This window comes from Lutjanus erythropterus, chromosome 2 (assembly GCF_056507025.1).
Source record: "Lutjanus erythropterus isolate fLutEry1 chromosome 2, fLutEry1.hap2, whole genome shotgun sequence".
Lineage (NCBI taxonomy): Eukaryota > Metazoa > Chordata > Actinopteri > Lutjaniformes > Lutjanidae > Lutjanus > Lutjanus erythropterus.
Genome location: NC_139318.1, coordinates 3,743,768 through 3,756,700, shown reverse-complemented (window position 1 = coordinate 3,756,700; position 12,933 = coordinate 3,743,768). Strand labels below are relative to the sequence as shown.

The 12,933-nt window shown below is 38.1% G+C and overlaps 1 protein-coding gene across 1 annotated transcript; it reads right to left on the bottom strand.

The window, feature by feature from the left end:
* Positions 1–979: 979 nt before the first annotated feature.
* Positions 980–11,427, bottom strand: chia.1 (chitinase, acidic.1). The gene is made up of 12 exons (XM_084726405.1): positions 11,353–11,427; positions 10,868–10,916; positions 9,052–9,081; positions 8,724–8,928; positions 5,545–5,601; positions 5,240–5,405; positions 3,992–4,116; positions 3,557–3,680; positions 2,918–3,100; positions 2,649–2,765; positions 1,700–1,826; positions 980–1,466 (listed from the first exon to the last, which is right to left on the bottom strand). Exons 2-12 carry the CDS (start codon positions 10,884–10,886, stop codon positions 1,258–1,260), a joined length of 1,362 nt encoding a protein of 453 aa, XP_084582531.1. The 5' UTR covers positions 10,887–10,916; positions 11,353–11,427; the 3' UTR covers positions 980–1,257.
* Positions 11,428–12,933: the final 1,506 nt, after the last annotated feature.

Below are 12,933 nucleotides of genomic sequence, written 5' to 3'. Positions count from 1 at the left end.
ACCAGAAAGACAGTCGTATTGATCATCTGTGCAAGCAGCTTATTACAACCCATATTTATGTTTATTGTTAAGCAGTGAGTTCGTGTGGCGTGTCTATATCTTTCATGACTGTCAGTGCAGAAGTAGTTATTTTAACCCAAACCATGATCTTTTATCCAAACCTAACCAAGGAGATTTGGTTCCTCAGGCAGAAAGTATCTTTTAAGACACGTCCTGCTTAAAATCAAGTGAGAAGGACTGTGAGGCCCTGTTTTCACACCCTGTATTAATATTAAAAATCAACATTACATGACCCTTCTGCTCCAATGGAGGTTTCTGTCCTCCCTGAGCTCACCTGAAGACACCTGTGTTATCATTTGTCACCAGAAGTGGGAGCCTCACTGGGTCAGGGATTTTGAAAGTGTAAGCGGATGTTTCATGTTTGTTATTGCTATCTTGATCACAGGGTGAGAACAACAGAGAATGATACATTAGTTTGAAAGATGTGGCAAATGTAGCGAAAAAATAGAAAATTTGTGTCCATGTACAGAAATCTACTATTCTATTCTATTTCACAGACCAATCAGCTGATACAAGTGCAGCTTGTTCATTTGGCCTTTCCATCCGTGCTTACATTCATAGCATAGCATTGTTAGAGAGTCTATGGGAAAACATACATAAGAATACAGCTGAGCATATGACTAATGACTAATTCATGTAGGCCCTGATTGGGGGTGGGGGGGCTTTGTCCTCTGTATGGCTCTATCAACCAGTCAAAATCTGGGTAGTCTGTTTTAGAGGCTAAATGCAGTGCAGCATTAGGTAGATACTGTTCTACATATTGTTACAGTTATTACTGTCAATGTTTTTTAAAAATTATTTTAAAACTTAAATTGTAATTCTAATTTTGTCCACTCAGACATTTTTTGAGCGGATGGACTGACCTGTATTTGTTGAATTGAATCTTTTGTATTTGGGAAAAATGAAAAACTCAAACATATTCTCGACAAAAAAATGTATTTAATTGTGCAACGAGAAGTTCAGAATGTGTATGAAATGTAGAGAAAACGTTCACTTTTAATGTACAACACAAGAATAAAAAGTACAAGTAAATCAGACATATCATTCAGCAGGTAATGCGATGATAAGATTTTGTTTATTTTGTTTTTAAAAGCAGTGAGCCAGTGGTTTACTACCCCAGCACCATGAGCTTAATCACTGTCAGATGACACTTCATTCATGGAGTCAGTGTGTGTTTGTAGTTCATGTCTCTGTGGCTCAGGGCCAGTTGCAGCACTTGCAGGAGTCCCAGTAGATGAGGCCAGGCTGGCAGTGGTGCATGTAGGTGTTTCCCTGGTAGCACTGGAAATAGGTCGTCTTGTCAGCGATGTTCTCGTACAGGCCGTCGGGGCGGCCACGGCAGAAATCTGCTATGGGGTCCCTGGTGGTGGTGGGGGCTGGGGTGGTGGTGGGCTTCGGGGGGAAGCCTGCACAATCAGACACAGAAAAAATAAATTATGACTCTTGACTACAAGCGGCAACAATACTGATAGTCAAACCTGATTTTTAAAAACACTTATTAGATACAGATCAGCAGTTATCCTTGTGTCCAGGTTTCTGAGATCAATTTACATTGGTTGATCAATAGATTAATAAGAAAATGAAAGCCACCGCAGTGAACAGAGATGACTTTCTAAGGTATCTGAACTGCAGTATTTACCCATTGACACCCTGAGGTGGTTGATGAGAGGATAATGTCCAGCTGAGCAGAAGGATCCACCAAAGTCGTCCATGTCCAGAGTCCACACATGAGCACCTCCCAGGTTGTTGGCAGTCATCCACTGGACCTACAGGACAAACACATCCATAACAAAGATGATTAAAAAGACCTAGAATTAAGTTAGACTGTAGGATACTAGAAATACTTTTCACAAATCACAATAACATTAGTGGAACTTGAGGTAGTAGTGGCGCTCTTCAGCCCCTTTTACACTGGACAAAAAAACACTAACAGAACTACCATCTGGCTTTTGTCTTCAGTGGTAAAGGGTACAATCTGCATTCATTCCCAGGTCAAATGACTCTGCAGTGGTCACAATTTATTTATCAGCTCCACCTCTGATCAGCAGTGACAGAAACATGACACCCAGGTGGACATGGTGAGTTTTGCCTTTTCAAGCAGAGACAATTAGGCTTGTCACCTCTGTCAGCAACTTCTGCAACTCTTCTGCCCGTGTTTCATACATATGCTGGCTTGGCTTGACTTGGTTTGTGCGTCAACCCAGAACAGCAGGGATTTGCACCCACTTGGAGGTGTGTATTTAACTGACCCACTTGTCTTGAGTCAATCAGCTGTATAACAACTGGTTATTCTGTTCTAAAGGCTTTATTGTGAAGCAGCAAAATCAGGAAATGTTTTCATCAGCAGTAACTTGACTTGTGACTAGTTTCTCTCTTGTACATTCTGCTTTAGTTTACTGTTTTATATTTCAGCTGAACTTCAAACCACAGAGATTCAGTTAGAAGCTACAAAAGGCACAAACACTTTAAATGTCTGTCTTTGTGCTGTGTTGCACAGACCCAAGTTGATATACACCATTTTTGGGAGGTTTAGCATTTAAAAGGCCTGCATATATGTGCTAATTTTCATGTGGAACAGTGTGTGTTACCTTGGATGAATAGCTTCTCTTGTCATCATAGCCCAACCAGGCACTGCCATAGGTGGCATAAGGAACCTCCTGCTCAGAGATCCATCCAACATTAGCACCAGAGATGAAGTCACAGATCTGGTAACACAGAAACATGAACAGAGTTAGATCGGACAGCACAGGGCTGGGGATTTGATTACAGACGTGTGCTGATGAGGCTCAACCTGCCTCTAAAAACTCTAAAACTCTAAAAACTGAACTGAACTTAGAAATATATGAATGTGCTGCACCTCATAATAGGCCCAGAAGCCGGCGGTGCGAGTGTAAGGTCCAGCGTCTGCAGGGCCGTTAGCTGGTGCTCCGAGACCGGAGGCACCGCTGCTAAGGCGGTAGGTTCGTCCGTAGGTGGGGAAACCCAGCAGCAACTTATTGGCTGGTGCTCCCAGAGCCAGCCAATGACCGATAGATGAGTTCTGAGAAAGAGGACAAAGGAGACCTTTTTTTATATTAACAGTAAATCAGATGACTCCCTGTGATGTCTCAAACTGGAGCTAACAGGGGAGTGAAACCCTCTGCCCCCTAGTGGTCGAAACTCAGTCAATGCACCTCGAAGTGGAGACTATCTTTAGTGTATCAGTAAATGAGATAAATCCATCACAGCTTTAAACAAAACAAATTTTCCAGTCAAACATTATGCTGATGACATAACTCTATATTTCACCACTTAACACACTTAGGTTTTAAACTGACAAATTTGAAATAAATTAATCCAGATTAAAGTGAAAACTAACCCTAAATGTTCTCGTCAGTAAGATGAAGCTTCTCAAACTGCATGTTGGAAAATCTGATAATAATAATACAGTAAAATGAACAAATAGACTAAAAAAATGTGTGTAGTTTGAAGAGACGTATCTTTGCGTGCATCTTACGATATTGTGATGAATGTGTGAGCCGGTGTCCAGAGAGCTGCGGTACAGTGGGCTGTTGTGTCCAGTAATTGCCTCCCAGGGTCCATGGTAGTCAAAGGTCATGACGTTGATGAAGTCAAGGTGACTGTTGATTTTAAAAAAGTTTTCTTTTTAGATGAGCAGTAGACATTTTACCATTGGTGAAGGACATAGTACACATTACATGCAAACAATTTGGTGTAGTAAAATGTATGTATGTATGTAAAATGTAATGTAAAATTCTCTCTAGCTTTGAACAATAAGAGTATCATTGGTTCAGTTCAGTAATCTCTCAGAAGTCTCATCAATGGTTTCGTGTTCATAGTTCTCCCTAATTATACTATACTTAATACTATACTGTACCAAAACTATACTTTTTTGGATACTTTAGATTGAGTTGAGTGAAATCAAACTTACGGTGCGATCTTGTTGACCTCATAGGCTTTGTTGATGGTGGGAAGGAAAGCGGCAACATTGGCTGACAGCAGCAGCTGAGTCTTCCTGTTGTCCTTGGCATCGTCTTCAAAGGCCTTGGACAGCTCCTGCAGGAGGAACGAACAAAAACACCTCAGCTCTTCCACATCTGATTGTTTCTGTCTATTTCCTACGACTAAGTGGAGTAAAAAAATGTTAAATCAAACTGGCTGGCTCAAGGATGCCTCTGAGTAAAATATAGTCACCTGATTTACATCTGGCATTAAAATGTGAAATGTGTCCAGATATGTTATCCAGACAAGGAAAAACACAAATACAAGGTGTAAATGCTACATGATCAGAATGTGATCACGTCTGCCTGACCACATCTAGAGGTAGTCTGGCTTGCTTTGTGTTCAGATCTTAGGTAAGTGTAAACCCAATCCATGCAAGAATCTGGATGCAGATCCAGATTACATTTCAATACCAGGTGTAAATGGGCTGTGTGATGTATTTATTAGTGATTGCCTATATGAAGGCTACACATTCATTTCATCATGTGAATCATGATTTTAGCCATGCAAATGGCGTGGATCTAGTCTGAGGTAAAAGGCCTCGGATGGATTGCAATGAAATTTTGCACATTCATGCTCCCCATGGACGAAACCTGACTTTGCTGATCCTCTGATCTCTAGCACCACTATGAGGTTGACATTTTTGTTTTTTAGTGAAATGTCTCAGCAACTATTGGATGGATTGCAATGTAATTTGGTGCTTTTGCAGTCCTCTCACTTTTCATTTAGCACTTCACTTATCTCGATAAATACAGCATCAGTACCAGTATCAGTGTCAGTATCAACTACATGGAGTGGCATCAAATTTTGGACAGACATTTCTCTCGTGGATGTATCCTACTCACTTTGGTGTTTCTAATGCTGTGGCAGTGAGCTGCAGGTGTTGAGATTTGCAAATGGTCTTTAAAGCCACTATGTGGCAAACAGTAATGTGCATGGCCGCTTGGATCCAGCATAAGGTAAACAGACTAAAAGCTACATGGACTGAATCATTTCTTAGTAGGATTGCCTCATATTTTCATATTATGGCATCAGAATAATTCTTCAAATGCTATGATCACACAGAAGGTTTTGACAATAATGGCTTTAGGCACTACACCTACTGAATGCAGAGGAGACACTGACATACACCACTAGTTTACAACAGCTGTTATTGAAAAATGAGGTCCATGCTAACCGTGACCAGCAGAGTGAACTTCTCCTTGTCCCCCCCTGGGCTGCCATTGTGTGCAGGATATTCCCAGGCCAGGTTCAACCCGTCAAAGTTATGGGTGCGCAAGTAGCTGATGGCTGACCTGATGAAGCTCGCACGGCTCTCAGGCTTGGAAACCATGGCGATAAATCTGGTGGGATGTGTATACAAAAAAAAACTCAGGCCTGGTAATACAGTGGCAGAGGAAGGTTCACTGACTTCTGAGTTCAGTAGGTGTCAAGGATACTGAGGATGTGTGTGGAAGACCTGGAGATAAGATTTGAACTTACGGGCTCAGTCCATTGACTGTGCCTCCGACAGACAGCAGAGTCTTCAGTGCAGGATTGCTAATAGCAGAAAGAGAGAGAGAGAGAAACATAACCATAAATGTAATCAGCACATCATTAAATACTTTCCACTCAAGCACTGATGACATAACTCTGAATCAGATGCTTCCCTGATATCTATAAGGTTTGCCAGTACTGTCAGTCCAACTGTGAATCAGCATCCAACTCTTAAGAATTGGTGGAGACCAGAGCTAAAGGAGGAGTGAATATTGGACCTATACAAACCTCACTTCAAATGACTCCAAATGAATGCTAACGTCACTCTGTATCTGCTAGATTTATAAGTGGACAACTATTTGCAAACAAAACCTTTAAATCAATATTATATTATATTATATCATGGCTCACTGTCATAAGTTTTAATGAGACCCACTGGTGGTCAGATGGTCAGTCAGTTCAGTCAGTTCAGCTGTAAGTGGAGACCATATTTAGTGAATCAGTAAGTGAGATAACGTCCACAGCTTTAAACAAAACACTATGCTGATGACAGAACTCTATATTTCACCACTTAACCTGCTGAAGTTTTGAACGTATTTTTCACTGAATCATTACAGTTAAATACTTACATCTTACTCTAGTTCAAAGACCCAAAACACATAGTTTAGACTGTTCTGTGTGTTGAAACTTTATTTATTTGATTGTCTCTGATTCTGACAACACTTAGCTCCACATATTAATATTAACTCAGATTATAATTTAACTCTGACCATATTTATCTGTAGATAATACCACACATATTACTTTGCACAGTGAATATTACATACTTGCTTGTTATTTAAAGTGTACATGACATAGCTAAACTCATTCTACAGTACTTAGAATTTATTGTTTCTATACTGTATTCATCACAGTTATAAACATATTGTAGCTATATTCACTAGTACTGTATATTGTGTGTATTGGTATACTTTAGTACATTTTATACATATCAGCCCTGTACTATACCAGCTCATTGGTTTATTGTATGTACAAGTCATTAATCTTTACACATATCTATACGTATGCACCTTTATTACCAACTGATCAGATGATTGTAACACTTGTCTTTTCTGGACTTGCCTAACACCCATAGAAAGACTGCAGCTGATCAGGAATGCAGCCAACTTTGTTAGGACTCACAGTAGAAGACAGACTGCAGTCTCTGCTGGCCGCCCGTCACAGTATACATGGTTTTAAATGACCTCGCTCCAGGGTTCATATGTGATACGTGTGTTAGCTGTGGGACTGTCAGACCACTCAGATCATTCCACGTGGGGATATATAATCGTCTCACCCCTTTTAGTGTTTGTCCTCGCAGGAATGGACCAGTCTGCCTGCCAACCTGAGAAATGTCTCTGTGTTATATTTATTTACAATCTAAGCAGTTCTTTTTAACACTGCCAACAGAACATGTAACCATTGAATATGTATTAATATATGTTAGTGTGGAAAACACTTACAGTTAATTAAATTAATATATGTAAAATAAATTTGAACTTGATTTTAAACTTCAAGGGAAATTTTTGCACTTTTCCAGTCAGTGTGGTCAATTGAAGCTGATGTCACAGTGATGTCATGTTATGAAAGAACTAGAGGCTGTTTCAGCTTGGATTTATAGTCTCATCCCCTGAGTACACAGGGGGTGTGCTAGATGAGTATTTTCGTCACCTTATACTATGTTGCGGCCAACAAAGTAATAGCTACAGGCCATGGTGGTGATACACAGCAACATGAGCATCAGAAGCCTGTGTGCAATGCATTCTGGTACATGCAGACACTGCCAGCACAGCTCCATGAGCAGGGGAACTCAGGAATACAATTAAGTGAAAAAACAATAATAATTATAATAATTTTACATGAAAAATCTGTACAAAACTATTACTGCTTTACTTCACTAAAGGTGTTTGACTGTAATAAAAAAAAAATGGGAGGAAGAAATGCTCAAATGACAAACAAACATGTAGCAAAAATGTAAAATTTAAGTATCCCAATTCAAATAAAGTGCCAAAACAATACATCTACAGGAGAAATAGCAGTGTTCCTCTACAAAACTGTTAGTTGTCAATTTATTGAAGGTGTTTGATCATAATGATTTCGAAAAATCTGTAAAATAACAGTGCTTGTCTGTAAAATCATTAGTGCTATTACCTTCTTGAAAGTGTTTGATAGTAATATTTTAGGAAAAATCTGTACAATAATTTTGTTTCTCTGTATAACTTTAGTGCTATCACTTTATTTAAGTTGTTTGATTGTCATAATGTAGCTTTCTTGGTCAATTTGATGCATTGCAAGTAATTTTATGCTACAGACTGTTTGGATTTTTGATAGTATAGTTGCACATCAGCCACCACAAGGAACACAACAGCATCATCTCAGACACTGCCACCCACTGGCCAGTTGTTGTAAGTGCAACATAATTTTCTCAAAACCAAGATGGCCGACAGAAGGCCAGAAGCACTGACCAGCTTAGGAATATCTTACCAATTCTTCTTTAGCAGGACACCCTGCAGCTAATTAAATATTTTGCCATCAACTAACTTACTAATGAGTAATAAGGATATAACATTTTTCAAGAATTGATTTTTTCGTCGGGATGAAATTAAGATTAATCATTTGTGAACTAAATTAGACATCATGCATTGCTGGCTATATTTCAGCTACAATTTATATTATTACTGCCACTTTATAATTTTTGAAAATGCTGCTGTAGCGTTTCTGGCCGTAAATCAGCTAATTTATGTTATTAGAATGTAATTTACAGATTTTGTACCAATAACAATATTTTGGCATCATTAGTTACAGAATGTGAGTAACAGTTAGTCTTTATATTTTGTACAGCTGAAGTTCAGTGCATGATAGAAAGTCAAGAGTGAGGAACTAAACAGCATTTAGAATATGTGAAAAACATTAGTTTAACTGCATTACAAATATATGTTATTTTATTTTATCATTTTATTCATTGGTTTGTTAAATGAATTGAATATTGTCACTGTCAAACATGTCATCACTGTCATACCGCCATACATCAATGCTATTGCTACACCTTTTACATTTGACCTAAACACTGGATGTACAGTTGGTTTAAAATATCCTCATGATGAGCTGAATGTTGACGGCGGACAGGACAGACTGTGTTCACTCACACACTCCTGAGGCTGTGCAGCCGGCCAAACTGCTGCTCATCGTTCCACTCGACGGGGCTGATCTGGTTGAAGCTGTTGATGGTGGCCAGACCGTAGATGATGTGCGTGCACAGGAAGGGGTCGATGTTGTCTGCGGTGAATCTGCCGGCGCTGGGCCTGTACTGGGCCCAGTTGGTCATGTGGCACACCAGTCTGTTGGATGTGGCTGAGAGAGCACAGGAGGATAGCAGCAATGAGACTTGAATTGCTCCAGCGTTTGTTCTGAAACTTTGATCACATTAGTGTGAAGAAGAGCAAATGTCTGTTGTCGTACAAAACTGATGCTTACCGACATGCAGCATGAGCAGAACGCCCAGAGCTGCAAAACAGAGAAAACAGGAGAGGGAAGAAGTCAGTCTTTCACATTATATACAGGCTGTTTGGAGTAAACAGAGTGGTGGAAAATAACTAAATACATTTACTCAAGTACTGTGCGTATGTACAGTTTTGACGCATTTTAGGTATGTTACTGTCATACATTTATTTGAACTCTGTAGTTGTTTTGCAGATTCAGTACTAATACAAAATATAACAAATGAATTCTGATGTATAATTATAGTTTAAGATCCCCAGCAGTGTTTAAAGAAGTTAAAATGAGCTCCACATTTACCAGCTCCAACATTAAAATGATGTTTGCACATAATTGCATCAATAATTTTAATCCAGTCACATAATAAATTATAATTCTGAAATGCCCCACTCTGCATAATGAGTACCTTAAGTATGTTTTGATTCTGTTCAAGTAAAAGCACTTCCTATAACACTGAGTAAATAAATATTCACCTGGTAATTTTAAAAACTACAAGATTAGTACAGTACAGTATATTTTTTACTCAGAGTGCAAATGTAAAAAAAAAAAAAAATGGTATATTAGCGATTTAGTCAATTCTATTCTCAATATTATGATGTATATCTACTATTTGTTTCATTAGACACTAAATCAGTCGTTCTCAAATTTTGACAATGTCAATTTAGGGATCCAGCACAGGAAACTCCAGGAATTTGGATTTGTCACTGTTCTCATATCGATGTTTAACATTAAATTCCTTGAAAACCAGAATGGAAATGGAATGATTAAAATATAATGCATGCAGTCCATGTCATGAGGGCCGCCACTGGCTTGCAGTTTTTGAAATATTATTGACCACTGCTGGTGATGTACATGTTAATTCATTATTATGGAGTCATAATAGTAATATAATGACTTTTTATAGAATAAGAAAAAGTATACACACAAATAAATAAAAGTTTCAGAAATGAATCATAATTTATATACATAAAATAAATATCTTTTTAATAATATATACAGAAATAAACTAACAAATTAATGAATTTTTTTGTAATTATTCTATTATATTGTGCTAATTGTCTTTTTATCTCCACATTTATTTACAGTTTAATTTATCTCACTTTATATTTCCACATCTGTATTAATTCTTTTGTTTATTTCTCTTTATATATTTTATTATCTTATTCCTTTACAGATTTACTATTTTATGGTACTCAAATCATATTATACTAACTTAGATAAGGCAAATCTATCAAGCTCCAGTGATAATAAGCCCAGCCTTCTGTACTTATACTAGAGATTTTCTCAAAGTGGAGTTACAGTTAGGAGGGAATGATTGGCTGAATGAGTGTAAGTAATTCACTGTATGACTACATGACTGTACAAACTGATGAAAACAGGTCTTTGTGTATGTTCTTGGCCTTCTACCTCTCTCTGCTGACATTTTTGTTTGTTTTCTTATGAAAAGTTTTAGGAACAGCTTTGCTAAAGCAACACTCACGTCCAGCTTGTATTGACACCGCAAATCTGCACAGATTTTGATGCTAAGTTAACAGTTTGATTTAGCAATGACTGGTGATCTCTGATATCCTCATTTAACTGTTGCTCAAATATGTCTCTTTCTGTCTGGTTCTACATGTACAAAACACCTTTTTGCAAACTCTTCAAGCTTTCTGTCAGGTGATTCCAGACTTTTGAATGATAGTGTATGCTATGCTAAAGTTTCTGGTGTTTTGGTATTTATGTACGTGTCTTTGTGCAAACATAACATATAATATATGGAATATTAAAAACTGAATGAGTGAGAGATATTTACCTGTTAAGAGTCTTGCCATTGTGCTGTCTGGAGATCCAACCAGTGTTTGCTGCAGCAGTGAACATAAGATCATAAAACTTCATGAGATGATGAAGAAATATATTAAAAATAAAAGCAGATATTATACAGCTCCTGCTGAAACAACAGTGTTAACTGATGGCTGATTTCCTGTTCCTTTCACATATGATATACAGTTAAATGGCTTTAGGTTTTTTCCACAGACAGAATAAGTAATTCAAAGACATCACTTTCTGTCTTTTGATGGACTAGTCTTTAACATTTTATTATGCTAAACAACTTATTAATTATTCAAAACAAAACCAATCAGTAATGAAGAGTTGTAGGCCTACGCACAGCTACAAATAATTGCAGTATACTGTAACCACTGTTCTTGTTTCAATTCAAATAACTGATGTTTGCACAGGAGGCGACTTGGAGCTAAACACTAGTTGTATACAACACAAACATGATGAGGGTCTCATTACCTTTCTTGTAGAGGAACAGGAGGAGAGTCCGCAGCTCAGTGCAGTTTGTTCTCATTTATATTTTCCTCATTAATGACTAATAGCTGGTGTCAAAGTGCGGCTGATAAGAGCTCCGGGTGGTGGGAGTTTGGCTGACGTGCCTAATAACCCCACTTCCAGCAAAGACTGAAGGAATTAGACTTGCTGGGAAATGAGCTCAGTTCAATCTGCATGAATTAATGATTAGTAATAATACAATAGTGAAGGTGGTAAACAGGTGATAAATAAAGTTTTCCTGAAACATGAACTTAAACTTGCAGCTTTCTGCTGTGAATCTGGTTTTCATTCATTTCAATGCGTTTATTTGCTATTTTACAAAGTCCGATGAGTTGATTTATATCAGTGTGAACTTTGTGCATCACATCCAGGATCTAGAATGGAGGCACACTGTCTTCCAACGTCCAACATAGATGTCTTATTCATTGTATATGTTGCATCTTTTTAGCTTTCGAACTGGAGGTGACCCAACATGTGGACATGGTTTCTGCAATCAAGTGTGCAAGAAATGAAAAATGGGTGATTGCATTCCTGCTCTGCAAAGGATGAGCCTTTCATTTTAAAGAGCAAACTCACAATACATTTTACTCTGCCTTTGTGCACGGCCACAGCCTGCAACACTGAACGGATGATTCATTCATTCATGAATGGAACTATTAGAGATAATTCCAATAAAGTTTACTCAAGAGGAAGAAGTGTTACTTTGTGCAATACTATTATGCAAGGATTGATATTTCATGCCACAGTTTGTAGGAGACAGAGAGATACTGTACTGCTGCCAGAGGAGTCCTGACTAAGATTACAGCATGGGAATAAGTAATAGATTTGTGTATATTTCTCATTTTTTTGTTCAAAATTTTTGCTATTGCAATTCTGGATCCCTGGATTGTAGCTACATGTCCCTGCCCAGTTCTACACCCTTGCTGTTATGAGCAGAAAATGAATGAATGATGAAAAAAGGCAGCATATGGAGCTGCAGATATCTGTTCTGCAGTCTCAGTCAAGGCTACAATTTTAGCAAAAATATGTGAAATACTACAATTATATAAAAACCAGCTCACTACACTTTGTGATGGGTATTTTGGCAGCAGCAGTGAGAGAAATCAGACAGTGGAACTGCTCAAACCAAAACTTTTGTGACCCGACAGAAATCCAGCAGATAATCAGAGAGCCAGATCGTTCAAACTGCACATCAGATGATTCTAAAATTTGTTTCAGCACAACCAACTCCAGGTGAAAATCAGGCCAAATCCTGAAAGTGTCTGCCAGACTTTAAGTGATAGGGGAGAATGGGATAAGTAGGTAAAATGAGCCACCCCTGTATCTGACCAACCATGAGCAAAAGCAGTCATGTGACCACAAATTAAGTATTGTTCTCATTTCTCAATCGATCTTGGCTTCAAACACAAGTTATCAGTGATGTATATTAATTAAAATAGAAACATTTTGGACATCATTGCATGGTAATTTAAAGGGACAGTTCACCCCAAAATTGAGAATGGCCTGTAGTGCTATTTATCCACCTAGATAGTTTTGCGGTATGTC